The sequence below is a fragment of the Capsaspora owczarzaki genome (assembly GCF_000151315.2).
Source record: "Capsaspora owczarzaki ATCC 30864 unplaced genomic scaffold supercont2.3, whole genome shotgun sequence".
In the NCBI taxonomy this organism is placed as follows: domain Eukaryota; class Filasterea; order Ministeriida; family Capsasporidae; genus Capsaspora; species Capsaspora owczarzaki.
In genome coordinates, this window is record NW_011887294.1 from 1,362,773 (window position 1) to 1,388,388 (window position 25,616).

Below are 25,616 nucleotides of genomic sequence, written 5' to 3' on the forward strand. Positions count from 1 at the left end.
TATTTTTTATTTTTGCAATGGTGAAGGGTTTCAGATTGCTTTTTTTTTTTAACTTGACTGCGTTCGATCGATCCATCTCCTGCCGCCGACAAGAGTCTTCCATTCTCTAATCTACGTTTGTACCTTCCTCCCCTTCCTCGGAGCCCTTGTCCGCGAACTGCCGTTGTTGTTGCCGAAGCCAACCGATTTTAGCAATCCGATTGTCACTCTTTTTTTTTTTTTTTTTTTTTTTTGCCTTCCTTTTTCAATTCCGTACGTTGCTCCCTCAGTCTCCCCCTGCTCGCTCGCTCCCCTTCTCTCCTCTCGTTCTCGTTCGCCTTGTCGCTGTTCTGGCTCAGTGTTGATGGTCGAGTGGTTGATGTGTCTTGCGTGAACCGACCTCTGTGCAAGTGAGATTCATTTTTTTTTTCATTCTTCCTTCCCAGTTCTCTATCGTCCCCCACCACTTCGGACACCACCTGCCATCAAGACTCGCTGCTGGTCTCGCTCTTTTTGCACACACCACGCTTCACCGACCCACCGCCACACGCATATACGCACAGAGCGCGGCATTTGACTGCGATTTTTTATTTTCTATTTTTTATTTTTTATTTTTATATTTTTTCCCTTTGATTCTCAACCCTCAAATTTTACATTTTACATGACATTCGTTGTTGTCACTCACTCGCTCTCTCTTGCTCTCTCGCAATTTGACAGATCAAACTTTGGAAAAACAATGTCTGCACCACCGGCCGTTCCGAAGGTCACCGCCCCGAAGCCGGGCAAGGTTGAGGTCTTCAAGGCTGTCTTTGACTACAAGGCGCAGCGAGTAAAGTTTCAATTTCGTTCTGCAAGCAGCGAGATATTGGATTCACGTTCAATGAACTGATGATGTTGATTGCTCGTCCACAGCCCGACGAACTGACCTTCGAGGAAGGCGATGTCCTCTACATTTTGGAAAAGTTCAACAATGGCTGGTGGAAGGCACGCACCGGCAAGAACGTTGGTCTGATTCCCTCCAACTACGTCGAGGCAAACAACATTGTTGAGATGGACAATCCAATCCACGAAGCCGCAAAGCGAGGTGATAATGATTTCGTGTTGTTGTTGTTGTTGTTGTTGTTGTTGTTGTTGTTGTTGTTGTTGTTGTTGTTGTTGTTGTTGTTGTTGTTGTTGTTGTTGTTGTTGTTGTTGTTGTTGTTGTTGTTGTTGTTGTTGTTGTTGTCGTTGTTGTTGTTGTTGTGCATGCACCGATTGATTGATTTTTGGATTGGGGTTTGGACGCCGCTCACTGAACTTTTGCTTGTTCTCATTTCTTTTCTTTCGCAGGCAACGTGGCCTTCCTCGAGGAGCTGATTGCTGCAAACATTTCTGTCAACGGCTTGGACAAGTCGGGATCGACACCGTTGCACTGGGCAGCCAGCGGCGGCCACACTGAGTGCGTGCAAATGCTCATCGCAGTACCCAATTGCGTGCTTGATTTGCAAAACAAGCTCGGCGACACACCTCTGCACAACGCCTCGTGGAAGGGTCATGCTGATGTTGTCAAGTTGCTGCTGGATGCCGGTGTGTAGTTTTCTGCCTGCGCGTCTTTGTGTTTATTGCTCGCCGCCAATGTTGCAAGCCTCCGTTTTCTCACATGCTCCATGCCGCAACAGGTGCCGACCCGAATCTCATCAACAACGAGAATCAGACTGCGTACTCGCTGGCCAAGAATGCTGATGTTGGAGCGTTGCTCTATTCGCTTGATCGTAAGAGCAGCAGCGGTGTTTAGAGGAGAGTGACATTCGTGTTTCTGTTCCACTCACTGTGGTTGCACCCTTTTGTCTCCATTGGCTCCCGTAGCTTCCGGCGATGTCAACACTGGCGATGCCGACTCTGATTAAAGTGTATCTCACAATGTTTCTCTCTCTCTTTGTCTGTGTGTCACTGAAGCAATTTGAAACATGGGATTCCTGAATTCGAGTCATCTACAAGCACACAATAGACTTACTCGATGCCGAGGCAAAAAAACCAAAACCAAAACAAAACAAAACAAAACAAAACAAAAAAAAAAAAAAAAAAAAAAGACCAGAAGAACAAAAACAACAGCAGAAAAAAAAATTCGTTTCAGGATTCAGCGACGCAGAACAAAGGCAAGAACAAATAAAATCACAACCAACACAGCGACAGCGATAATCCAAGTTGGCGTGCCGGCCTCGTGAGACTGGGTGCCATGAACAGGTGCGGAAGTATGGGATTCATCACGACTAGCGTGGGCGGCGGCAGCGGCTGGAGCCTTGTGCTGGCGGGCTCTTCGGCGCATATTGGCGCGCTCAGAGGAGCTCAGCTGTTTGCGGGGTTTATCGGACTGGTCATCGTCATGATCATCGCTGTCATTCTGCTCCTCTCCCGCGCTCGGTTGCGCTGGCGCTGCGTCAATTTCCAATCCGCCATTCGCGAGCAAATACTCAACGACGGCAGAGTGTCCGTTTTCCTGTGACGACGCCAAGTATGAGAGTGAGAATAATACAACTCGGAGAGAAAAACAAAACAAAACAAAACAAAACAAAACAAAACCAAACAACGCAAAACCAAACAAAACAAAACAAAACAAAACAAACCAACCAAACAAAACGACAATGCGAAAGCGATTACTTTGGCATTTGCAACGGCAGACGCGCCGTTTTGGTCGAGTTGGTTGACGTTCTTTGACCGCGCCACAAACATCTGCACTTGCTTCAAGTTGCCGTTCGCGGCGGCAATATTGCTTCAAGTTGCCGTTCGCGGCGGCAATATGCAGAACTGTGTCTCCATTGTGGTTGCGAACTCTTTGATGCCACGCGTTGTCGTCGGCCAAACACTGACCATCAACTGGGCTTGCAAGCTTCTCGGTCAGAACCTCGACCGCATCCAAGTGCCCTTTCGACATGGCAAAATGCAGCGGCGTGTTGCCTTTCTTGTCAATGGCGCTGACATTGGCGCCACGCTGGACAAGCACTGGCAGTAGCTCCACCAGGTTCTCAGCAGCTGAACGCCCCCCCCCCAAGAAAAAAAAACACAAAGAGCGAGCGACAGATGAGCGAACATGAAAACACAGCAACAGGGAGAGACACGTTCGTCAACGCACCGGCGTCATGGAGCGGTTGCATGCCAGTGGTTGTGGCCAAATCCACCCGCGCGCCACGCTCAATCAGTGACTTGGCAACGTCAGATTGGGACAAACGCAGAGCCCAGTGCAGGGCAGTGCAGCCCTGGTTGTCGGCGGCATCGAGGTTTAGTTTCCCCGGCGCGCTGAGCAAGAACTGGACAATGTCTGTGCATGGATTGTTCAGTGTCATCGATGCCAAACCTTCCTGGAAATGCTCGACCAAATCAATCAATAGACGATTTGTGAACGTAGAGACTTTGTACCTTCAGCACTGCTGCAAATGGCAGCAATCAGCGGAGTTGACTTGGTTCCATCAGCAGTGGAAGTCGGAACTTTGAACTCCTTCACCAGCATTTCAACTGCAATCCGGTTCCCCCCCCCCCCAAAAAAAAACACCCCAAATAAACAATAAATAACAAACCCATACAAGAACGAGACAGGAAATTGTGCCTGGTTGGCGACAGACAGACAGACTTGTTCGTTTTTGACAGTTCGAGAGACCGGAGTGCTGTACTCACCAAGCTCGAGCTCGCCGCGTTCAATGCACACAATCAGCGCCGTCAACCCAAGCGCAGGGCACAACGCAAAGCGCGTTGGCGTGTCGAGTCAGCTCGTTCAGTCAGTCAGTCAGTCCGTTCGTGAGCTTCTGACATGGAGAGCGTCGCGCTTACCTGGCCGCGGGGCGACACGCTGTTGAGGATGGCTGTCACACGATCTCGACCAACACGCTCAGTGAGCTCGGTCAGCAGCTCTGTGAAGCTGTCGGTGTCCCGATCGAGCGCACGCATGAGCGCTTGGTGAATGCTCGCGTCGCTGCTCATGGACCAACACCAAAATCAACTTGGACAAAAGCAAACGACTGAATTGGATGAATGCGGAAGTGTCGTTTACTGAAAATACAGCGAAGAATTAGAGGGGGGGGGGGAAGCCCAAGTAGGGCTCTGCGGTCGCGGAAACCCCCAAAACAACAGCAGCTCACGGAACAAAGGTCTGGTTGAATGCGCCCTGCTGGAATGAGGTCAGACGGACTCGACAAATCGGGCAGTTGTCGTGGCGCTGGATCATCACTTGAGCACACGCAATACAGACACATGCGTGGCATCAATTTGGCATTGGTCGGGGCGTCGCAACAGATCAAGCATTCACGCTCGATAGCGTCGTCCTCGTTTACTTCAGCTTCTTCCCCCGACAATCGTCTCAGGATCTCGCCGAACGACGGTCGATCAACTCGTGCTTGCTCGATGCAATCAACGTCGGGATGATCAAAGCCAAGGAAGCATCGAATCTGCCGGGAAATGGTTGCGTTGAACTGAACAGAAACTATTTCATTTGTCGTTGTTTCCTCCGCGGACGAGCATCGATCGAATCAGTGGATATGAAGTGACGAGTGGCGTTATTGGCCAGCTCAGGTCTCTGCAAATCACCTCGACACGCGCTGATGACCACAAAATGCTCTGACTCTGTTGCTGCACGAAATCCTTCCATCATAAAACCGGATTCTGTCCCGCCCGCCCACCTGAACAAATTGTGGTTTTTCCATTCCTTTCTCACGACACCGAGGACTGCTTCCACCATCGGGATTGATGCCTTGGCCAGCGGTGGAAACGAGCGAGCTAGCGAGACTTGCCGGGCCCCGCAGCATCCCACACATGGACACTCACGAGGCGGAAAAAAAAAAAAAAAAAAAAATCAATAGGATTAGGATCATGAGTGCTGATGTCGCCTGACGAGTTCTACCTCGCTCGAGGCCAAGGCCAACAAGGCCAAGACCCGGTTTTTCGATCGATTCAAAGATCTTGTTTTGGCGAACGAATCATATCCTCACGATTCGAGTCTCGCACTTTCCACGGATGGACCGCTTCCGAGGGGACTGCAATCCAACGAGCAGAAAAGACACAAGAGGTCATCAATAGCAAATTGCTGACTCAAAAGCAACAGGGCGATCCAGCATCATAGCGCAGCGGGACAGTGAGACACACACAATTCTGATGACCCAACGCACGTGGAGAGCAGGAACAAGATGAATCAAAACAAACACTCCTCGCTCAGACGACTCATCCTCTTCAAATCCCTTCCTCGTTCACGCTCTCGCTCGACCTCCTACGCTGCCGTCTTGGCTGTGTCTTTCTGGTTCCTTGACCTGGCTCACGTCAACACAAGGGAAGCCAAAGCAAAGCAAAGCAAACAAAAACAAAAGCAGAATGAAGAACCAAATGAAAAAAAAAAAAAAAACGGGTTTTTGGATTTTCCGGTTTTTTTGTTTTGAACTTGATTTGCCGTCCTAAAAAGGCGCAATCCGAACAAAGCAAAAGCTCACTCCTCTCTTTCAGCCGCAATCATACGTCCCTCACTCTTTCCCCGCGCTCAACCCTTTCCGCTTTCCCATCCCCATTGCACCCGGGCACCATGGATCCAGACGATATCCCCGATACAACGCCGTCGGCGCACGATCGCGCCCTAAAACCGGCCACGCCTCCAGCCGCCGCCGCCGCCGCAACTGCTGCTCGCCTTGCTGGCCCCTCTTCTCCTGCTCCTGTTGCTCGCACCGAAGCCAATCCCAGTGGTCTGGATCACGGCTACGACGGCGACGATGACGATGACGACTTTTTCTCCTTGTCCCGAACGAGCTCGTACGCCCACGCTCAAACCGCCGCCGCCGCCGACGACGACGGCGCTGGCGTTGGTGTTGGCCTGCACCATGCCCCCATGCTGCTTCCCGACCCCAACGTTGCTGTGCTCTTCCACACCCGCTCCGACCGTGTCACCGAGGTCATCGAGGCCGAACGCAAGTTCCACAACCGGATTGCTTCCGCCGACACGCTCGTGCGCATGGACGCTGCCACTGAGATTCACGTTATGGATGAACACGCCCTCCTCATTCAACTCAACACCAGCGCCAGCAGCGGTTTGTCGCCCCACGTCGCCGAGAAGCTCTTGTACCTGCACGGCACCAACGCTCTTCGCGTCGTCAAGCCCCCGATCTGGCGCAAGATTGCCAAGTTCTTCTTTGGCGGCTTTGGCCCGCTTCTCTGGGGCTTTGCCCTGCTCTGCTTTGTTGCCTGGCGCCCTGTCGGCGACCCGCCGGATCCCGTCAACCTCGGTCTGGGTATTGTCTTGTGCATCATTGGCATTTTGCAGGGCAGCTTTACTGCCTACCAGGAGCACCACTCGGGCCAGGTCATGAGCGCGCTCAGCAGCATTGCCGCCGCTCAGGCCACCGTCATCCGCGAGGGCCAGACCATGACTGTTCCCGCCACTACCCTCGTTGTTGGTGACATTGTCACCGTGGCCATGGGCGAGCGCATCCCGGCTGATGTTCGCTGGCTCGAGCTCCACAACCTCAAGATCACGCTTGCCAACCTCACTGGCGAGAGCGAGCCCGTCGCCGCAACCACCCGCTCCACCCACGAAAACTTTATGCAATCGCTCAACATGGGCTTCCTTGGCTCTGGCGTCGTCGAAGGCTCTGGCAAGGGCGTTGTCGTGGCCACCGGCAACAACACCGTCATGGGTAAGATTGCGCTGCTCTCCACCCGCGCTGCCGCGTCTTCCTCGATTGAGCGTGACATTAACTACTTTGTCCTCATGATCTCCGCCTGGGCCGTGGGAACGTCTCTCTTCATTGCACTGCTCTGGGGCACTTGGCTCCGCGACACGTATCCTGGCTTTATGACGGTTGCTGGTTTGCTCACGACGATGGTTGGCGTGGGTGTCACCTTCATGCCTGAGGGTCTGCCCATGGCTGTGTGCCTTGCCCTGACGACCACCGCCAAGCGCATGCACAAGAACAACATTCTCGTCCGCGCCCTCGCTGGTGTCGAGACGCTCGGCTCGGTCGACATTATCTGCTCGGACAAGACAGGCACCCTGACCCAAAACAAAATGCACGTTGGCCGCATTGTCTGCGCCGACCGTGTTGAAAAGTCCCGCGCCCGTGTGCATCGTCTGCAGCAGTCTGGCAACCGTGGCGTGCTCGAGCTGCTCTGGTCCCTGACGCTCTGCAACAACGCGACCGAGTCTCTCACGGAGCGCGACGCCTCAGGCCTCTCTGTCATTCGCGGTGACGCCTCCGACACTGCCGTTCTTCGCTACTGCTCCGAGTTTTGCAACGTTGCCGCCGTCCGCGCGCGCAGCCCCCGTGTTGCCCAGATTGCCTTCAACTCGCGCAACAAGTGGATGCTGTCGATTCATGAGGGCCCTGTCGACGCCATCGACCAGCTCGCCCGCAGTGACATGGCCAACTCTGCCGCCTGGAGCGCCACGACCAGCGACGCGTCCGCCGCCAAAGCCACCGCCGCCACCGCCGACTCGGCCATCAATGGACCCCGCCGCCGTCGCCTCCTCATGAAGGGCGCTGCTGAGCTCATGCTCAAGCGCTGCACCCGCCTCTTGTCGGAAGACGCCCTCGCTGAAGGCTCTGCCTCTGGTCCGCGATGGGAGCACATTGTGGCGACCGTCGAGCAGCTGGCCAACCAAGGCTACCGCATGATTGCCATCTGCCGCACCGACCTCAACATGAGCGCCGAGATTTCCGCCGATCCACACCCCGACTCTCTCCCTCTCGATGACCTTTGCTTTGTTGGCATTGTTGGCCTGGTCGACCCGCCCCGCTCGGATGTCCCGCTGAGCATCAAGCGCTTCCACACTGCCGGCGTCAAGGTCATCATGGTCACTGGCGACCATCCCGGCACGGCCACTGCCATCGCGCGCCAGATTGGCATCGTTCGCATGGACAAGGTTGGCACGCTGGCTGACTTTGACGCCAACTGGACAGTCGAGTCGACGCAAGCGCTGCCCTTTGTCGACCCCGACGACGCGGAGCTTGTGGATGACACGGCAAACTCGCACACCGACCTCTTCCCCGATGAGTCTGCTGCGGACACGGCGCGCAACATGGAGATGAATGCGCTCAGCATTCGCAGCACTGGCTCGATCTCGGACATTCTGCGGCGCAACGAGGACCATCATCATCGTGATCACGAGAGGCAAAACCATGCCGCAGTGGACGTGTCGACTTTGTCGGGCCTCGGCGCCATTGCTGTGACTGGCGGCGAGATTCCGCAGATGACCGCCCCACAGTGGGACTTTGTCTTTGCTCACCGCGACATTGTGTTTGCGCGCACCACCCCCGAGCAAAAGCTGCGCATCGTCAAGGAGTGCCAGTCCCGCGGCCACTGCGTTGCCGTCACTGGCGACGGTGTGAACGACTCGCCCGCGCTGCGCCAGGCGGACATTGGTGTCTGCATGGGCAGCGGTTCAGAGGTTGCCAAGGAGGCCTCGGACATTGTTTTGCTCGATGATCGCTTCTCGTCCATCCTGGTCGCCGTTGAGCACGGTCGCTTGATCTTCCAAAACCTCAAGAAGGTCATTCTCTACCTGATGCCTGCTGGCCAGTGGGCTGAAGTCCTGCCCGTGCTTGTCAACGTCCTGCTCGGCGTCCCGCTTGCCCTGTCCTCCTTCTTGATGATTGCGATTTGCACCGCCACCGACATGGCACCCGCCCTCTCCCTTGTCGAGGAGCATGCCGAGCGTGACATTATGCACCAGCCCCCTCGCAATCCCAAGAAGCAGCGCTTTGTCGACTGGCGCCTCATCCTCGACGCCTTCCTCTACAAGGGCATGATTATCGGCTTTGGCGCGTTCGTCATGTTCTTCTGGTACATGGACAAGTACGGCGGCTTCTCGGCAGGCGATCTCTTGTTTGCCTTCAACAAGTGGACGGACGGCTACCACGGCAAGACGCAGGACGAGCTCAACGAGCTGGTGTTCACTGGCCAATCCATTTACTTTATTGCCGTGGTCGAGATTCAGTTTGGCCACTTGTTTGCCACGCGCACGCGCTACCTCTCCTTCTTCCAGCACAACCCCTTCAAGGCTGGCCCCCACCGCAGCTTCCGCCTCATCCGTGCCATGGTCATTTCGACCATCCTTGCCCTTCTGATGGTCTACCTGCCCTTCCTTCAAGACTACCTCAACACGCGTCCTCCTCCAACCGAGTTTTGGTTTGCTCCCTTCGGCTTCTCGGCGCTGCTCTTTGGCGTTGACGAGCTCCGCAAGCGCCACGTCGCGCGCAATCCGAAGGGTCTTCTTGCCAAGGTTGCTTGGTAGAGATGTATTTTTGCCAGGCTTTTTTGTTTGTTTGTTTGTGTTTTTATTCTGTTGTTGTGGCGATGGCTGTTGCGTTTGAGCACCTTGCCGACAGGCGATTGGGTATGAGGTTGTTTTGCAACCTCGCCTTGTTGTCGGTGCTGCAAGCGAATTGAAAAACTGTGTGCGTCATGTCGGCGATTCCATGCGCTGAAAGGTTGTTGTTGTTGTTGTTGTTGTTGTTGTTGTTGTTGTTGTTGTTGTTGTCGTTGTTGTTGTTGTGAAATCACAGAGCTGTTTGCCACTCTAATTCCAGTCTCACAATTCTTCATTCCATTTTACCTGCATGGACAATCTCGGAATTTGAGACACAACTAGTCGTCCATGTGCCGTGTTGGTTCGTATAGCATGTTCGATGCAACAAAATGTCGTAAAAAACACTTATGATACTGTATCGTGGGCACAACACACCTCGACAAAGAGCAGGGGACAAAATCCAAAGCGCCAGGCAAGCTGACGAAACGCAACAGCCAACGAAGAAGTGGGAGCCGGGAATCAATTACGTTCGCGACTGGTAGGTCTTGGTGGCGATGCGTTGCAAATAGTAGACAGCAACGAGCGAAAATGCAATTCCGGTGGTGATGCAGATGGGATGGATGCTGCCGCCGACAAACGCGGTGATGACCAGAGCCAGGACAACATCGAATCGGCCGGATTGGTACGATGAACCGGACAGAATTTGCCTCAAGTTGTTAAGGGCCTGTATTGTCCAGAGCAGTGTGAGAAAGTCAGTCAAAGTCAGCTCAAAACAAAAAACAATGGACGGATTGTTGAGCTTTTGTCTGTTTGGCAAAGTGTCACAGCCTCCATACCGTGAGGAAGAAGACGAAAAACCACGAGCAGACAAATCCACCGAGAATTGGCAGAGGCTGGACACCCGCAATCTGCTTCTTGAACATCTGGAGCGCACCGAACGTCAGAACGGACAGTACGAGCGAGAAAACGAACGACGAGCTTGCTTCCGCTGCAACACACACACACACACACACACACATACAAGCCAAACAACCAAGGGTTAGACAACAATTAATTCGAGCTATGAGAGCTGTCATTGACACCAATACATGCATGTACAGTATACGGTCGTGGATTGAATTTGCCATAGAATCTCATTCAGTTGTCCATGAATGGGTTGATCGCCGTCCCCCCTCCGCCAACCCCACCTCGGCCAAAAAACCAGCAAGCGTTTTCTGGGCTGACCCGACCGTGTGACGATTGTCAATGCCCCATCTCGACGCTCGCAGTGTATGGAAGTGAGGATGCTCGTCCGAGATCTCCAAATCCAAAGACCCATAGGGGGGACAGTCTGAGACTCCAACGCCTGCCCCCATCGCTTCCCGCTTCTCCACCAACACAAGCAACTCCGGCTTGACGCGTTGGCCCCGAAGAGAAGAGAAGAGAAGAGCGACCCGGGGAAAGGACTTGGCGCGTTCGGCCCAAACGTACAGAGGCCCTCTTCCGCCTGGATCTCGCCAAATCTCTCGCTCGCTCCCTCAGTTGGCAAGTTGGCAAGGCAAAGCTGCGTTCATTGCATTCCAAATCCAGAAACGCAGAGCCAGGCAACAAGCAGTTGGTGCGATCGCAGCCTCCCTTACGCATTGTGATTGAGATTGGAGATTTGGAGATTGGAGATGAAGGACTGACAATCGAATCGATTTCATTGATGCCTTCGATCACAAACATCAGCGAAGTGCAAATCCTAAATGAATAGGAATAGGAAGGGATCAGTCCTCTTACAATTCACGCTCACGAATGGCGAGCATTGCGATCGCACAGACGCAACAAGCCCAGGCGACTACCAGTGCTCCATCTGCTGCTGCTGCTGCTGCTCCTGCCATGCAACTCGAGCCGACAAGTGTCATTGTGCTGGATAGCGGCGGCGGCTCCATCAAGGCCGGCTGGGCGCACGATTCGCAGCCGACGTGAGTTGTTCCAAGTCGCGCACACTGTCAACTCCCCCGCGCCGATCAACTCGTAGCAAAGTAGCAGCAAAGCGACATAATGCCATAGTGCCAACGTGAAATGTCAAACGTAGTGTCCCGAGCGCCGACCCACTCGTTGGTCGCGAGTTGCACGTTCACGTTCACGCTATCCTAGCTGCTCAGCCCCCAAAAGGTCGATGCATGTCCAAATCGTCACTCATTCTCAAGTCGTAATGCTTTCTGTATATCATTGTTTTTCGACAGGATTATGGGAAATTGCATCACAAGGCCAAGATCAGCTCGGCGAACATTTGTGGGCAACGAGCTGGATCAGTGGGGCGATCTCTCCGGACTGTACTATGGATACCCGACACAGAAGGGCTTTATTGTCAACTGGGAGCTGCAAAACAAGATCTGGGACCATGTGTTGAGCTCGTCGGTGCTAGAAGTACGGTGTTTGAGCAAAAAGCTGTCTGTTTTCGGTTTTGGAGAGGAGTTAACTCGTGACGCTGACCTCCCCCCCCCGCCTCCATGCCATCTGCAACCACAAAAATAACAGGTGAACAACTTTGCAGAGACCAGTCTTGTTCTGACCGAGCCGCTGTTCAACTTTCCTGCCATCCAGTCGGCCATGCGCGAAGTTGCATTCGAGGAGCACGGCTTCCAGTCCTTGCTGCACACGACAGGTAAAATGTTGACCACCCTATGAGAGTCTGTCGTGCTTGTGAAAGTCTGTCGTGGAGCTTTCGGGAGCGGCCGGGGGCGAGATGTCTCATTTGGGGCGCTTTTTGCTTTCACAGCACCTGAGCTGTCCGCCTATCAGCAGCGAGTCGACTCGCCCAGTGCCCAGGAGGCTCAAGTGGTTGTGGACAGCGGATTTTCGTCAACCTATGTTGTCCCTTTTGTTCAAGGGCAGATGTTACCAAGCTGCGCAACTCGGTAAAAAGAGATTGGAAACATTGCGTGCGTATGCCGACCAGAGCACTCAATTGTAACACCTTCTCCCTCCTGAATTATTCGTTTGCAGCATTGACGTGGGCGGCAAGGTGCTGACCAACTACTTGAAGGATGTCTTGTCGTATCGGTAAGCCACCCAATGGTTTTTTTTTGTGTGAAAGTATGAGATTGAACTTTCCAGCTCAATCTATGGTAATCGGTCCGTTCTAGGCAAATCAATCTGATGGAAGAAACGCACGTGGTTAACGAAATGAAGGAAAAGGCCTGCTACGTGGCGACCGATCTTCAGCACGAGCTGGAGAAGGCAAAGTGAGTTTTTGATTGTGTGTGCTTTTTGCTTTGTTGTCGAGTTTCTTTCCTCACTTGCTGCTCCCATACTACGTGAAAACGCTTTTTTACAGACAACGCCCGTCCTCAAACACAATCTCTGTCGACTACGTTCTGCCAGACTACACGACCATTATGAAGGGCTTTGTTCGAGTACGCATATTTTGTTCCCTGTCTCTGTGCTAGTCTGTTTCTCCCACTCATCCAAACTATTTCTACGCTTTGCAGGCTCCTGTTGCACGGACGGGACCAGCCAATATGTCTAGTGACGAGCAGGTACGTGAAACATGGTTGAGCACTGCTGTCGATGAATGTAAATCCTCACCATTCCACTGGATACTGTGTCCGTGATGCGCAATCAGCTCGTCAAGTTGAACAATGAGAGATTCTCTGTCCCTGAACTCTTGTTTCATCCGAGTGATGTTGGTGCGTATCTCTGCTGTGTTGAAGTTCAACTTCTGGTCGTTTTCTTAACTGACTCGGAGCCGATTCTTGCAACCTAGGAATCAAGCAAACGGGTATTCCAGAGCTGATTGGCCTTGTTGTGGAGAGCTTGGAAGAAGGTAGAGAGCGAGAACTGCACTGATTGTGCCGAAGCAACACAGCGACCGCTCACAACTCGATATGCTTGTGAATAACATAGCGGCGCAGTACTATGCGTATCAAAACGTGGTTCTTACGGGTGGCAATGCACGTTTCTCGGGCTTCCAAGCGCGCATGTAGGAATCTTGTGCTGTTTTTGTAGATTGGCGTGGTTGCACTTGGTTTTTGCTTTGTCCTCACCACCGGTCGATAGAACCAACGACCTGCGAGCCCTTGCTCCGAGTGACATGCCGGTTGAATGCTCATTACCGACCGAGTACGTAGCAGCGCATCGATGTGGCGATTTGTCGGTCTTGTTTGAAAACTCACATCTGTTTGCTTGATGATGGTAAAAAAAATTGTTTTTTCCAGCCCCCAAATTCACGCATGGCGAGGAGGTCAATCCATGGTTCAGCGAGGTGATTTTGCAGCAGCAGCAGTTACCCGTGCCAAGTATGCCGAATATGGAGATGCTGCGTTCAGTCGTTCACGTTAAGAAGAAGAAGAAGAAGAAGAAAAACAAACAACGCAAATACAAAAAGTCAAACATTTTTAAGCACCATCGTTATGAGTCGAAGCGATACAAATACCTCTCCTGTTCAAATATCAGTGTTTACTGGTGGGTGATGTATGCCTGATCAGGGTGATCGAGGTCTTTTGCATTTAAGCCAGGAAGCTCACTTTTGCGTGTGGTCAATGTCAGGCTTCCTTGGCGCCGGGAAGACGACCATCATTCTCAACTTGATCAAGTCACTTCAGGCCCAAAACAACACGACGACGACGACGACGACGACGACTGCGACGCCAGCAGCAGCTGCAGTAGCGGACGAGCCATACCGCGTCGCGCTGCTCAAGAACGAGTTTGGCGACGTCGAGATTGACAGCCAGCTCGCACGCGAGACGAACATTACCGTGTCTGAAATGCTCAACGGCTGCGTCTGCTGCGTGCTTGTCGGCCAGATGCAGAATGCGCTTGTTGAGATGCGCGAGGTACCCAAAAGCCAGCCGTGATTGCAATGCATGATCGTTAGGCATGAGTTTCTGAGCGACCGACTCACTTTACGTGATTGATCGTCATGGATGATGCTGCATCAACAAGACAGAAATTCAACCCACATCGAATCATTGTCGAGACCTCGGGTTCCGCGTTTCCAGGTGAGAAGTTCAGAGCAGCGTGTTTTTTGTATCATCTACCTCAACCTGACCATTGTCCCCGCGCGCGCGCTCTCTCTTTATGTTTGAATGTGACTGCCACAGCCCCAATCGCATGGCAAATTCGAGACATGGAGCCGCTGGGATTTGCGCTGGACGCGATTGTCACGGTCGTCGATGCACTCAATTTTCAAGGCTACGCAGACACGAGCTTTACGGCCAAACTGCAGGCCCAGTACACCGATCTCATCGTGCTAAACAAGGCCGAGCTCGTTTCTGAGCGTGCCCTCGATCTGCTGGTAGACCGCGTGTGCGAGCTCAATCCAGACACGCCGCGCGTCATCGCTCGAAACGGCCATGTCAGCCCCGAGCTTATGTTCGGGCTGGATTCCAAAGCCGCAACAGGTGCTCGCACTGTGGAGGATGCACACCACAGCGACCATCACCACCAGGAACGAGAGGTGGACATTATTACAGTCATTCGGCCGCGGGACTCGCCTCCAATCTCGCACACTCCCGCTTCGTTGGCCACTGCGCTCGCGAGCTTGCCCAAGGACGACATTTACCGCATCAAGGGCATGCTCTTGTTAACGACAGGCAGTGCGCTTGATGGTGACAGCAATTTGGCTTGGCACCTCGTCAACCACGCGTTCGGGAGATCAACCATTCAACCTCTGCACCAGTACAGCTCCGAGAACAGCGTCCGTCTCACTGTGATGGGTGTCGGCTTGTCCGTGCACTGTGCGTGCACTGTGCGAAAATCCAAGCTGCACTGGGAGTGAATCCAGAAGAAATGTCGCTTCACCTTCGAGACGAGCATTCCTAGAAGACGAACGTTGAATCGGTGGACAATGATTAAATAGTAGTTACAATAGTATACATAAAAAGCAGACAAGTTCATCCAGTGTGGACGGATGAATCAAAGGGGCCACCACTTGGAGGCGGCCAGCTGTTTGGAAACGTATTGCGGCAGCAGATACTGCGAAGCTACAAACGCTGTGCCCTTCAGCAGGCTGGCAACGGTCACGACGGTGCTGACAGCCCGCATGCACACATACTCGAGCAGATGCGTCAGCCCGACAACCACCTGCACCAGACGCCACTTTGCGGCGTGGTCCAAGCCAAGAAGGACGGTCAGCTGTTGGATTTGTCGCGACAGTACATCAATAAACGACATGAGGTGCTGGCGCGCAGAGTTCTCGGTCGTTGTCGTCGAAGGCGCTGTAGGCGGCTGCGCAGACGCACTTGCTGCACTTGCTTCATGTCGGACTTCGGAGGCACGGGTCGCCGCGCCAAAACGAGCGCCGCTCTCGAACGCCGTGGCCTTGGCTTCGCTAGCCAGGCAAATGAGATAGCCCTCGCGCGCGACACCCCAGAGCTCAACCTCAACTCGGCGGCCGTCATCGGTGGTCATTGTCACCACAATGGTTCGCTCGCTGACGTGTCGCTCAGCAAAGATGCGCTGCATTTGGTTGCAAAAGTACGAAAGCTCGTCGTTCGGAATAAACTCCATCAAGGAGCGGCCCGTCAGCTGCTGCGCGTTCAGTCCAAGGAATAGGCTCGTGCTGCAGCTCGGGACAAAGTCAACTCGGCCCCAGCGATTGAGCTGCATGACTGCAAAGTTGTTGTGGACGAATGGCGAAAAGCGCATGGCGCGCTCCATGTCGGCCGCCGGCGCAAGGAACAGTGTGACAAGGCGGTGGGTTTGGCGGCGACTGGCTGCAGCACGCTGTTGCTGGTGCTGACGCACATGGAGGTGATGCTGTTGCGCAACGTGGACGGCATGAGCGTGCTTCTTTTCAGCAGGAGACTGGTGTTTCCGCGTGCGGGTATGATTGTTGCTGTTGTGGTGGTGGTTGTGTGAATGGTGGTTGTGGCAGTATTGCGATTGAGCCTCAAGATCAATCAAGCTGCGTTTGCGGATGTGCGCGTGAGGGTATTCTGGCTTGGATTGTTCGGACGCCTCAGCTGTTGTATCGGAGCTGGGTTCAGCGTGTTCATCGCACTCGTTTGCCTCCCAATCAAAGTCGCATTGGTCGGATGGCTCCGGGGCAGCCTCGTCGAGCTGAGGCGCACGTTGGACGCGTGGTGGTAGGTGGGCAGCAGACGGCTGATGATCGTCAGCGGTTTCGGCAGGGTGCCCAAGCACAACATCCGTGACACACGTGAAAGTGCGATCGCCGTGCTTGCGCCGTGCCCGCAGAAAATCGCCTCGGTGCGTGAGCAGCAACCGAAGGGAAGCATCTGCTTCTGGAAGACTTGAGGTGTGTGCATCGGAGGCCGAGTCGAGGGTGGAAGGCTCAAGGCTACTACCACTACTCAACAAGGATGCCGCTTCTTGCAGCATTGCAGAAGCATCGGTGGCGTGCTGTGCTTGTCGGAGTACGAGATCGAGTTGTTGGAGTGTGCGCGAAGAGTCGAACGTGAGCCGATCGGAGACATCCGACGGACTTTGAGGGACGGTCGTCTCCAACAATGGCACAGATCGTGGTGGTGACGGCGCGAGGGGTGAGGAAGTGGTAGTTGGACGAAGAGTCGATACGGAAGGGTTGAGGTCGGATGGAATGGATTCGGCTGCAGGTTGCGAGTCCCCAACAAGCGGCACATCCGACGGCGGCAAGGACTCGGCAGATTCTGTCGTGTCTTGCGCGACGAGGGACGGCCACAAGTGAGTGAGGTGCTTGCCGCAAAGTTCGTCGGGAGCGTCATATCCGAGCATTCGGCATGTCGAAAGCGAGACCTCGACGATCGTGCCGGTGCAGTCCAGAGTCAGGTACGACATGGATGGTTGATTCTTTGTTGGAGCGGATACCACACGTTCTTCTTGTTTTTCGCGCTCAAATTTGGCGCGAATTATTTGGGTCGGTACAGAGACAAAGACGCAGCGTGTTCCTGTTCAAAAAACAAAAATTCGTCAACAATTCATCACCAACACAAAGGTCAATGACATGTACAATGATGACCCCCCCCCCCAGCATTCAGACACAGATTGACAATTTTACATGACTTAAAAAAACGTGACAGAACGCAAAACAAAACTTAAAAAAACCACTTTAAAATATGACAACAACGACATTGCGTCAAAAGCTGTTTGATCAGCCAAAGGCGGGATGAATTGGGGTTGTGATGAGTGGACACGTGCAACTAGTAAGAGCGACCGATGGTGGTGGTGGTGGTGGTGGTGGTGGTGATGTTGGGGGGCGGGAAAACGTTCAAAAAAAAAAAAAAAAAAAAAAAAGCTCCACTACGCTTTTCAATTGACGTTTGCTTCGTTGCTGGCAGGCGAGATCCGCCGCTATCAAGAGCAAACGAGGGGGGCGATCGTGTTACTACTTGGATGTTGCTCAAAGCGGAGAGAGAGAGAGAGATGGCGGATGAGTGAATGAGTGAGACGGACAACGAGTCACAGGTTGACCATCTCCGACGGCAAGCCGAAGAAAACGCCCCAACAGCCAAACAGCAAACCTCAGCCTCCCCCCCCCCCGCCCTCCAATCCTCACACCACAGTCCCATGAAAATCGAAATCACCCAGACCCAGACGGGGAGATCGCAGAGTCAACGCGAAGGAGCACCAGGCAGAGGCAAGAAACTGGGTCAGCTGGTTCCCCTTCTGTCAACTGCGCCAGCCACTGACCTTCAAAAGTGCAACACTGGGCCTTGATTGAAGAAATGAGCTGGCGAGATGAAAAAGAAGGGAAAAAATTTAGACTGAATGATGGTGATGATGGTGATGTGTTGAATGGGGAGGATGTTTGGATGTGCTTGTTTGAGGTTGAATCATTGTGCATGTGATGGAGCTGGCAGAAGGAAGCAACGAGCATCGAGAATGCCGATAAACCACCATTCAACATACAGATCTCACACAATGAATGCTATATAGTGGTAACATGCAATGATGGGCGATGGTCAAGCCATCAAGAAACGAAAACTGCAGCGAGAGAACGAGTCGTCGATCAATTGCAAAATTGTCATTCATCGAGCGGCTGACACCGCCTCCATTCAGCACTCATTCAACAGGGTTCCATTCTTATTTGCTTTGAGGAGAGCCGCCGGAAGGGAGAGGTGGTTGGGGAGTTGGTTATCCGAGCTCAGGTTGAAAATTTCAGCCATGCCAGTCTTCCTTCTCAATTCTCACTCTTTTTTTTTTCTTCGTTTTGTTGATTTTTGTTTATTGTCAACAATGTCGTCGTCCACTGCACAAGTCGCAGCTCCCGCTTGGGCGCAGCTTCCGAATCTCGCCAGCGACAAGGTATGGCTGTTTGAGCTAACGTTCGCGCTCTGTGGCTCGTTTTCGTCTCATCGCGCCTTCCCTCTGGTGTCTTTTGCATTGGTTTTACTCATCACACCACACATACGCACATACGCAACGGCACGCAGGTCGATACGAAAATCCTGTTCACGACTGACGACTTTTTCGCCGTCGCCGAGTGCATGCTCAGCAGCAAGGACCCCGTCTTCATTCCCGACGCGTTCACCGAGTTTGGTACGACAGCAATGAGAAAGCCTCCACGTTCCGCAGCGCCAAGCCGTGATTGCTGAAGGAGCGCCGTCGGAGTGGAGGACGATGGCGTGACACGATCCTACCGACCAAATCACACAAAAACCCGCCAAGCTCACTCTGCCATGCAACGCGCTGTGTGTGCTTACTTTGGGTTGTGCGTATTGCAGGCAAGCTGATGGACGGCTGGGAAACGCGCCGCAAGCGCACGCTCGGCCACGACTGGTGCATCATGCAGCTCGGCTTGTCTGGCATTGTTAAGGGCATTGCGGTCGACACGGCCTTCTTCACGGGCAACCAAGTTCCTCGCATCTCGGTCCAAGCAGCTCGTCTTGATACAGGTAAAGAGTTTGTACCAATCGCATTTGAGCTCTTTGTCCCCGGGTTCGGGAAATTCTTTGCAACAATCCTTGTCATTGTGAATTCTGATGGCGTCTTACTCTGTTTGGGCCTTTGTCAACATAGCTCCCACGCTAGTGCGCCGCAGCCAGGGCGGTACGGCCGCAACGACGGAAGAAATCGAGGCTGCCGAACGTCTTGGGAGCGTCGACTGGACGGAAATTCTTCCGCGCCGTGTCCTCCAGCCCGGCTATCCCGAGACCCGTCAGCACTACTTTGACGTGTCCTCCAACGAGCGATGGACTCACTTGAGGTAGGGGAAGCATCATTCAAAGTTCCAAGTTTGTTGCAAGAACAAGGTCTGTTTCTGACACTTTTTTTTTGTTGTTGTTGTAGGATCAACCTCTACCCTGACGGTGGTATTGCTCGTCTGCGAGTCCATGGCCTTGTTGTGCGCGACTGGAGTCAAGTTTCAACCACCGACGTGCAGGACTTGGTTGCTGTTGAAAACGGGTAATAACTTTGTTCTTTTCCGGCTGGTTCGATTGTCTTCTCCGCACGCTCAACAATAGTCTCTCGACATTAACGCTCTCGCAGAGGACGCGCGCTCTACCATAGCAACTCGCACTATGGCCGCTCCAGCAACCTCATCAACCCTGGCCGCGCAGCCGATATGGGCGACGGATGGGAAACTGCGCGCCGTCCCGATCGGCCCGCAATCTACACGATGGGCCACGACGGTCACGTTGTCATGCCTGGCAGCGATTTTGCGGTACGATTCTACTTTTGGGTTGCGTTTTCTTTGTGTTTTGCTGTTGGAACACTGTCCTGTACTGACGTAAACTTGAATTTTTACCCTCAGGTGCTCAAACTTGGCCATGTCGGCGTGGTTGACTCGCTCGAAATTGACACGAATCACTTCAAGGGCAACTTCCCTGAAAGCTGCTTTGTGGAGGCGTGCCTCATGACTGACAGCTCCAGCGGTGAGGACGCTGGCGACGCGCTTGTGATTGGCGACTGCGAACGCAAAAACGAGTTCCAGCGCACTGGCACGCTGGCCGCCAACGCACCCGCCATGTCCGTCGAGTGGAAGACCTTGCTGCCGCGCACAAAGTTGCGTGCTCACGAGCAGCGCGTGTTTACTGTGGCCGACAACACGCTCGTCAACCCTGGCGCCATTTCCCACATTCGCCTCAACATTTATCCTGACGGCGGTGTGAGCCGCGTTCGTGCACTGGGTCGCATCCGCAAGTAACAACGCGACCATGTGTGCTGTTGGCTTTATTTTTTGTTGTGTTTTCGATTTTCGATTCCCCCTTTTGTTTTGCTTTGGAAGAAACCAAAGAACGCGAGGAGTAAAATTCCGAAATTGCTAACAAGAATCGAGCACCTTTCAAACCACAAATGACACACAAAAACAAAAGTCAACAACCATCCAGAACAAAACCAGAAAGCACCGTCATGGCTCGTTGATCATCAACTGTGCAGTACTCGCTTGAGCTGCCACTCCTGCCGCTGCTGCACCAGATGGATCGCGAGAGTCCAATGTTTCTTCTTCTGGCTCGCCTGCAATGTCAAGTTCGTCAATATCGTCAAAGATGGGATTCTCCCGAGAGGGGAGAGCGGAAACCGACGCTGCTCGTCGCTCTCGCTGTCAATTTTGACAATGCGGCTTTCCGAGAAGTTTTCAATGAGTTGTGGGGCAAGAACTTCGATGAGCTCTTTCACTGTCAATGGAAGAATGGAAGTTGCAGTCAAGAATGAGTTATGAGAGACGAGAAGAGCTGCTGCCAAACTACAACACTCGAAAGAAAAAGCTCAAGCTTTACCTTTCCGTTGCAATTCCATTCGCATCTGCTTCAGCGTTCGATGCTTTTTGGAGGTGCAGAAAGTGAAAAACAAAGGGCGAAGCCCAACCCACAAGCGAATCGCTACGCCGGCAAGCGCAACGCTGTAGAAGAGCCAGAACGGAAGAACGATAACGCTTCCAACAGGAATCACCACCTTGGCCCAAATCGGCAGGTCTGTCAGCAGCGCCACCAAAATGGCAATCGCAGCAACGTAGACGGATAGTGCCACGGGACCCACAATCAAGGCTGTCATCAGTTTCCACGTCGCCAGCACATCCAGACCCTTGATTTTGACGTCCGAGGCGGCCTTGGCTTCGATAGCCTTCTTCTTGGCAATGTTGTCCGCGACAGCACCGACCGGAAGGGCGAGCAACATGCCCGGGCCCGACAACAAAAAGAACAAGCCCGCCAGCAGCAGCTTGCCCCAGAACAGCCAAAATGCCACAAACCAATGCGATTGCTGGATGGTCTGCACGTCCTTGTCGCGCACCCCGTAGCTTCGCAGCGTATCGTTGTATGTAAGCATTTGCGTTTTCAGTGCTTGGTATTCTTCCGAGGCTGTCAGCTTCTGGTCGGCCTGTTGTTCTCACCATGAACAAACAAGAACAAACACGTACTTGCACTTTTAGACATCGCCATGCTGTCAATCCGACCTGGAACGCCCCCAGTCCCGCTCTTACCATTGCAAATCGCTTGTTCAGCTCCGTGTACTGCTCCGGGGTGAGCTGAACATTGGCCGGCGTGTACATTCGCCTTGCCGTGTGCAGCGCCACCATTGTCTTGTAGTCGGTCGTGTTCATCACGGTGCCGCGCAGACTCGCTTCGATGCGACCCAGGAGATCACCAGTCGCGCCACGCTTGTCCGTCTTGTACCGGGCAACGAGATCCGCATCCACAACGATCGGAGGACCAAACTCGACAAGAACGCGCGAGCGGAATCGGTGAGCGTGAAAGTAGTTGAGGCCGCAGGGCACAATGCGCACGGGTTGCATTTCCGGATGCGCCTCCATTGCGCCAAGAGCCATGATGGCAACACCGGCCTTGATTGGCAGCAAGTCGGTTCGGTCGTGCGATCCTCCTGTGAAAGTGAATGTTTGGTGAGTTTCTTTTTTTTTCAAACGACATTCCCGCCTTTCACGACCCAGGCATTGCACGTACCTTCCGGGAAGATGCCAACACATTCTCCAGACAGAAGAGTATTCCACACGCTCTTGTACACAACCCCTTGGTCGACCTTGCGCATGATTTTCCAGCCAGATTGGTTTTGAATTTCGACGCCATTGACTGCCTTTGCCAGTGTCAGCTCTGTATCCGAGACGACCGATGCGACGCGGAATTCATTCTCGAGGTGATTGAACTGAGCACAGCACGCGCGCACACCATGGTCAACCATTCACAAGTGAGTGAGCAGTGCGTCAGCCACTTAAAAATTTGTTAAAATTGTAACATGATGTTACCTTCAGTGCATCGCCTGGCTTGACGGTTGCGACAAAGGAGGTTTGCGAGCCGTAGACAACGAGGCCGTCCGCACTCAGAGTGAGCAAGCCCGAGCCTGTGGACGCATTGTCCTGCGCACGTGCGACTGGGATTGAGTTCATCGCCCTGGCAAATTTGCCGACGACCTTGCGCTTGTACGACTTTTCAGCAATGAGGAAGCGGACGACGCGCGTCCCGACGGACTGCCCCAGCAGCAGACCATCGACAAACTGGTTGTTGTGGTTGGCGACAAAGATGACCGGTCCTGTGCAACGACATTGGCAGTGTTGTGGGAGGATTCGCAACGTGAGGGCCATTTCGAGAGATTCAACGTGGGTGACGAAATTTGGCGAAAGTTTAGGGAAGGGGGGGGGGGTGGCTGAAACAAGGGGTTTGGATTGCGCATGATGGACAAGGGGTGTGTGTAAGTGTGCGATGGAGGGAGGGTGGGTGGGTGAGTGGGTCGAGAGCAATGCTCGGATGACACGGTGGTTTTGAGGAGAGCGATTCGGCGTAATTTGACCACAGCGCGGCAGATTGCTTGGAGACGGTGCTCTGTCCCCCTCCGAACGACGCACTGCAGAAAGGGGAAAGAGACGAGCAGCATGATGGCAGTTTGGAGGAGGAGGACGACGTACCATCTGCAGGGATGTTGTGGGAGCCAATGACTTCGACGTCGCGGAAGAAAATCCGCAAGCAGACGTTGAAAAACCACACGAGCAATCCCATTGCACAAGGATTCGACAAAAAGACTGAGATGGCTGGGTAAAGAGAATAGAAAGCGAGTTACAAAAAAGATAAGGAGAAACAAGAGTGGATGTGAGTGTGAGAGAGAGAAGACGCCTTGCACCAATGCCTCATCAGACACACAGCTCAGACTCAGAGAATAGGGTGATGCTACGTGCGTATGGACAAAACAACAACTAAACCATTGCAGAACTGGGCTCAGCGTCAACAAATCACAACTTTTTAATTTCCACACCACAGAAAAAGGGAGCTCTTGTTTTGTGCTCATCAACCATTAAAAAAACCAAATGTTTACACTGCGTTGCGGAGGATTGAATCCTTGACGCCCTCACGAATGGTGGGGTTGGCAGCGGCGGAGGTGATGACCTCGGCCTGAGCGTCAGCCACAGTCTTGCCGCTTCCGCGGTACAAGTTGAACACTTGCTTGAGCAAAAAGAGCGAAACGACCGAGTTGATTGCCCAGAACACGGCAGAGACCAGCAGGATGATGGCCACTGCGGTGTTTTCGCTGAAGGCGCTGAATGCCACAATGAAACCGCTGTACAGGAGTGATTCAAAATAGACAAAAAAAAGCAAAACAAACAAAATCAGGTGAGACGCCATCAATAAATAGAACAATAACTAGAGCAACAAAATTCTGCAATGGCAAAACTCACCTTGCTCCGGTGCCGGGAATGCCAATCGCAAAGAGAATGTTGCAGCCAACTTGGAAGCCAAACACAAAGAAGAACTTCAAGTAGCTGAACGTCTTGTCATTGACGAGGCCCTTGTAGATGACGCGGTACCAGCAGACAAAGGCGCCGGGAATGAAGACGAACATGAAAATGAGGGCGACGGCAAAGCTCGTGCCAGTGTCGCTGCAGTCACCGCAGCCGACCAGCGCAGAAAACGCGGCAATGCAGTTGATCACCCAGCAGAAGCAGGTGAAAATCCAGTCGCGGAACAGGCGCTTGATGAGCACTCGCTGGGCAGCGGGGATTTCATCGTCAATGCTGTGGTAGATGAGTGGCTTGAACGGGAAGATGCACCACTTGGGGAATGCCGGCCAGTTCGGGGGATGCAGGCCGCTCTCGTCCAACGCACGCTCGCGGTCGGCCAACTGCGCCTCGCGCGCTACAAGGGCCTCTTCGCGGGCGCGCAATGCCGCCTCCTTTGAAGCCTGTGAACGATGAGCAGCATTCTTTGTGTGAGATTGCTTTCATGCCAAGAAAAGCAATGCAGTACACGTTCAAGAGCAACTGCACGTACAAAGTCGCTCGAATGGGACGGCGTTGCGTAGCTGCTGCTCGACGGAGAAGCGGTTTGACGAGGTGACGACACGGGGGCATCGGCATACGCGTTCTTGGTGGGAGCAGAAGGGCGCGGCTGTTTGGATTTGTTTAGCACGCGGAATGGAGGACGACAGCGAGGACGGCCAAGGTGAGAAAATTGTACCACCCAAACTGCTTGTCCTTGCACCAATCTGCGCAACGCCACTCGCCCAACACACTCACAGGAGCAGGACGGGGTGGTGCAGCAGCAGTCGGGGCCTTGTAGTACGAGTCCTGGGCTGCCTCTTGGGACTTGGACAGCGCAGCGGCGGACGGTTGGAAGAGGTGAGCCTGCTGCTCGGCCCAGCGCGTGTACTCGTCCTCGGCGCCGCCGCCCGTGGATGCTTGCGCCACAGAAGGGTCCTGTGTAGTTGTTGTACAAAGCACACGTGTCATGATGATCGTTGTCGTCGTCATCGTCGTGGTGAGCCACAGTCCAGCGATGAAGCCGGTCGTCGTCTTCTCTTCCTCGTCCCCATTTTTCACACGACGCTGCGATTCAGCAAACGCAGTTTCCCCCCCCCCACCCGACCTGTCCACCCATCAACAACGCTTCCATCACCGCGATTCTGGCATCAGCAACTCAACCAAACAGCAGCACACAAAGGGAAAAAAAGAAACGGAAAAATCGATGATACAAAAACCAGGCTTTTTTTTTTTTTTTCAATTTTTAACTTACGTCGAATGGAGTGCTTTGCTTCTCGCCGAACGGGTTGTTGTCCCTGTGGAATCACACAGCAGAGCAACAAAGTGAGCAACAAAACAAGCAAGCAGCAGCAGCAGCAGCAAAGGATATTCCAACAAGGCGAGAGCGATCGGGTCGAGCCAAACTGAAAAAAAAAAAAAAACGAAAAAAAAAAAAAAAGCGAAACAGAAGCAAAAGCCACAGTGAAGTCATTGTCGCGCGTACCAGCCAGACATTTGGGAAAAATGGAGGAATGGGAGCAAAAGATGAGTGAGGCAACAACAATGCCAACACAAATGGATCGGTTGGTTTGAGTCAAAGTCAATGCAACCAACCAGCACTGGAACAAAACAAATTTCGTCTGAGCGGCTGAGGAAATTGAGCCGTATTTTGTCTCCCGCCGTGTCTCCCCCAATCCCGCCCCCCTCCCGGTGATGATGCCGGCATCCATGCTACACTCTGTTTGTATTCTCGAATGGGGTTGCTTTTGCTTGATCCTGCTCTCCTGCAGGGTT

The 25,616-nt window shown here is 53.2% G+C and overlaps 10 protein-coding genes across 10 annotated transcripts; 5 read left to right on the forward strand and 5 right to left on the reverse strand.

Annotated features, from left to right (window-relative positions):
* The first annotated feature begins 210 nt into the window (after positions 1-210).
* On the forward strand, positions 211-2,031 carry CAOG_02414 (osteoclast-stimulating factor). Its single transcript, XM_004349114.2, has 6 exons — positions 211-252; positions 697-808; positions 892-1,063; positions 1,309-1,545; positions 1,638-1,730; positions 1,825-2,031. Exons 2-6 carry the CDS (start codon positions 716-718, stop codon positions 1,863-1,865), a joined length of 636 nt encoding a protein of 211 aa, XP_004349164.1. The 5' UTR covers positions 211-252; positions 697-715; the 3' UTR covers positions 1,866-2,031.
* A 16-nt stretch (positions 2,032-2,047) lies between these two features.
* Positions 2,048-3,966, reverse strand: CAOG_02415 (hypothetical protein). Its single transcript, XM_004349115.2, has 6 exons — positions 3,781-3,966; positions 3,628-3,670; positions 3,373-3,468; positions 3,089-3,274; positions 2,630-2,988; positions 2,048-2,455 (listed from the first exon to the last, which is right to left on the reverse strand). Exons 1-6 carry the CDS (start codon positions 3,928-3,930, stop codon positions 2,096-2,098), a joined length of 1,194 nt encoding a protein of 397 aa, XP_004349165.2. The 5' UTR covers positions 3,931-3,966; the 3' UTR covers positions 2,048-2,095.
* Positions 3,967-5,515: 1,549 nt separating this feature from the next.
* On the forward strand, positions 5,516-9,217 carry CAOG_02416 (Na-K ATPase alpha1B1 subunit; the record flags this gene model as incomplete). The annotated part of the gene is made up of 1 exon (XM_004349116.1): positions 5,516-9,217. One exon carries the CDS (start codon positions 5,516-5,518, stop codon positions 9,215-9,217), a length of 3,702 nt encoding a protein of 1,233 aa, XP_004349166.1.
* A 376-nt stretch (positions 9,218-9,593) lies between these two features.
* Positions 9,594-10,887, reverse strand: CAOG_02417 (hypothetical protein). Its single transcript, XM_004349117.2, has 3 exons — positions 10,852-10,887; positions 10,069-10,220; positions 9,594-9,956 (listed from the first exon to the last, which is right to left on the reverse strand). The coding sequence occupies exons 1-3, from the start codon at positions 10,853-10,855 to the stop codon at positions 9,756-9,758; spliced, it is 357 nt and encodes a 118-aa protein (XP_004349167.2). The 5' UTR covers positions 10,856-10,887; the 3' UTR covers positions 9,594-9,755.
* An 87-nt stretch (positions 10,888-10,974) lies between these two features.
* On the forward strand, positions 10,975-13,644 carry CAOG_08602 (hypothetical protein). The gene is made up of 13 exons (XM_011271900.1): positions 10,975-11,178; positions 11,443-11,626; positions 11,738-11,864; positions 11,979-12,117; positions 12,206-12,262; positions 12,346-12,444; positions 12,537-12,615; positions 12,691-12,738; positions 12,825-12,888; positions 12,966-13,025; positions 13,106-13,181; positions 13,259-13,321; positions 13,417-13,644. Exons 1-13 carry the CDS (start codon positions 11,009-11,011, stop codon positions 13,538-13,540), a joined length of 1,290 nt encoding a protein of 429 aa, XP_011270202.1. The 5' UTR covers positions 10,975-11,008; the 3' UTR covers positions 13,541-13,644.
* Positions 12,692-14,978, forward strand: CAOG_08603 (hypothetical protein; the record flags this gene model as incomplete). The annotated part of the gene is made up of 9 exons (XM_011271901.1): positions 12,692-12,738; positions 12,825-12,888; positions 12,966-13,025; positions 13,106-13,181; positions 13,259-13,321; positions 13,417-13,663; positions 13,748-14,034; positions 14,148-14,199; positions 14,302-14,978. The coding sequence occupies exons 6-9, from the start codon at positions 13,612-13,614 to the stop codon at positions 14,976-14,978; spliced, it is 1,068 nt and encodes a 355-aa protein (XP_011270203.1). The 5' UTR covers positions 12,692-12,738; positions 12,825-12,888; positions 12,966-13,025; positions 13,106-13,181; positions 13,259-13,321; positions 13,417-13,611.
* Positions 14,979-15,037: 59 nt separating this feature from the next.
* Positions 15,038-17,902, reverse strand: CAOG_02420 (hypothetical protein). The gene is made up of 2 exons (XM_004349120.2): positions 17,831-17,902; positions 15,038-17,088 (listed from the first exon to the last, which is right to left on the reverse strand). Exon 2 carries the CDS (start codon positions 16,976-16,978, stop codon positions 15,116-15,118), a length of 1,863 nt encoding a protein of 620 aa, XP_004349170.1. The 5' UTR covers positions 16,979-17,088; positions 17,831-17,902; the 3' UTR covers positions 15,038-15,115.
* Positions 17,903-18,321: 419 nt separating this feature from the next.
* On the forward strand, positions 18,322-20,434 carry CAOG_02421 (allantoicase). Its single transcript, XM_004349121.2, has 7 exons — positions 18,322-18,445; positions 18,574-18,679; positions 18,865-19,035; positions 19,160-19,346; positions 19,430-19,546; positions 19,631-19,805; positions 19,896-20,434. Exons 1-7 carry the CDS (start codon positions 18,377-18,379, stop codon positions 20,286-20,288), a joined length of 1,218 nt encoding a protein of 405 aa, XP_004349171.2. The 5' UTR covers positions 18,322-18,376; the 3' UTR covers positions 20,289-20,434.
* A 58-nt stretch (positions 20,435-20,492) lies between these two features.
* Positions 20,493-23,088, reverse strand: CAOG_02422 (glycerol-3-phosphate acyltransferase; the record flags this gene model as incomplete). The annotated part of the gene is made up of 7 exons (XM_004349122.2): positions 20,493-20,599; positions 20,668-20,760; positions 20,863-21,460; positions 21,564-21,961; positions 22,042-22,240; positions 22,341-22,624; positions 22,998-23,088. The coding sequence occupies 7 exons, from the start codon at positions 23,086-23,088 to the stop codon at positions 20,493-20,495; spliced, it is 1,770 nt and encodes a 589-aa protein (XP_004349172.2).
* Positions 23,089-23,268: 180 nt separating this feature from the next.
* On the reverse strand, positions 23,269-25,370 carry CAOG_02423 (hypothetical protein). The gene is made up of 6 exons (XM_004349123.2): positions 25,327-25,370; positions 25,096-25,138; positions 24,600-24,779; positions 24,355-24,471; positions 23,763-24,265; positions 23,269-23,644 (listed from the first exon to the last, which is right to left on the reverse strand). Exons 1-6 carry the CDS (start codon positions 25,335-25,337, stop codon positions 23,398-23,400), a joined length of 1,101 nt encoding a protein of 366 aa, XP_004349173.2. The 5' UTR covers positions 25,338-25,370; the 3' UTR covers positions 23,269-23,397.
* Between the last annotated feature and the right edge of the window lie 246 nt (positions 25,371-25,616).

Bases quoted from the DNA above. Each gene is read 5' to 3' on its own strand.
- CAOG_02414 (XM_004349114.2), top strand. From the start codon at position 716: ATGTCTGCACCACCGGCCGTTCCGAAGGTCACCGCCCCGAAGCCGGGC. The intron at 809-891 runs GTAAAGTTTCAA...GCTCGTCCACAG, and splicing joins TTGACTACAAGGCGCAGCGA to CCCGACGAACTGACCTTCGA. The intron at 1,731-1,824 runs GTAAGAGCAGCA...TGGCTCCCGTAG, and splicing joins GTTGCTCTATTCGCTTGATC to CTTCCGGCGATGTCAACACT.
- CAOG_02415 (XM_004349115.2), bottom strand. From the start codon at position 3,930: ATGAGCAGCGACGCGAGCATTCACCAAGCGCTCATGCGTGCGCTCGAT. The intron at 2,989-3,088 runs GTGCGTTGACGA...GGGGGCGTTCAG, and splicing joins GCAACCGCTCCATGACGCCG to CTGCTGAGAACCTGGTGGAG. The intron at 2,456-2,629 runs TGCAAATGCCAA...GCGTCGTCACAG, and splicing joins CAAAACGGCGCGTCTGCCGT to GAAAACGGACACTCTGCCGT.
- CAOG_02417 (XM_004349117.2), bottom strand. The intron at 9,957-10,068 runs GTATGGAGGCTG...TGGACAATACAG, and splicing joins TTTTCGTCTTCTTCCTCACG to GCCCTTAACAACTTGAGGCA.
- CAOG_08602 (XM_011271900.1), top strand. From the start codon at position 11,009: ATGGCGAGCATTGCGATCGCACAGACGCAACAAGCCCAGGCGACTACC. The intron at 12,739-12,824 runs GTACGTGAAACA...ATGCGCAATCAG, and splicing joins ATATGTCTAGTGACGAGCAG to CTCGTCAAGTTGAACAATGA. The intron at 12,889-12,965 runs GTGCGTATCTCT...CTTGCAACCTAG, and splicing joins GTTTCATCCGAGTGATGTTG to GAATCAAGCAAACGGGTATT.
- CAOG_02420 (XM_004349120.2), bottom strand. From the start codon at position 16,978: ATGTCGTACCTGACTCTGGACTGCACCGGCACGATCGTCGAGGTCTCG.
- CAOG_02421 (XM_004349121.2), top strand. From the start codon at position 18,377: ATGTCGTCGTCCACTGCACAAGTCGCAGCTCCCGCTTGGGCGCAGCTT. The intron at 18,680-18,864 runs GTACGACAGCAA...TGCGTATTGCAG, and splicing joins CGACGCGTTCACCGAGTTTG to GCAAGCTGATGGACGGCTGG. The intron at 19,806-19,895 runs GTACGATTCTAC...TTTTACCCTCAG, and splicing joins TGCCTGGCAGCGATTTTGCG to GTGCTCAAACTTGGCCATGT.
- CAOG_02423 (XM_004349123.2), bottom strand. The intron at 24,266-24,354 runs GTACGTGCAGTT...CATCGTTCACAG, and splicing joins CGTCCCATTCGAGCGACTTT to GCTTCAAAGGAGGCGGCATT. The intron at 23,645-23,762 runs GTGAGTTTTGCC...ACTCCTGTACAG, and splicing joins ATTCCCGGCACCGGAGCAAG to CGGTTTCATTGTGGCATTCA.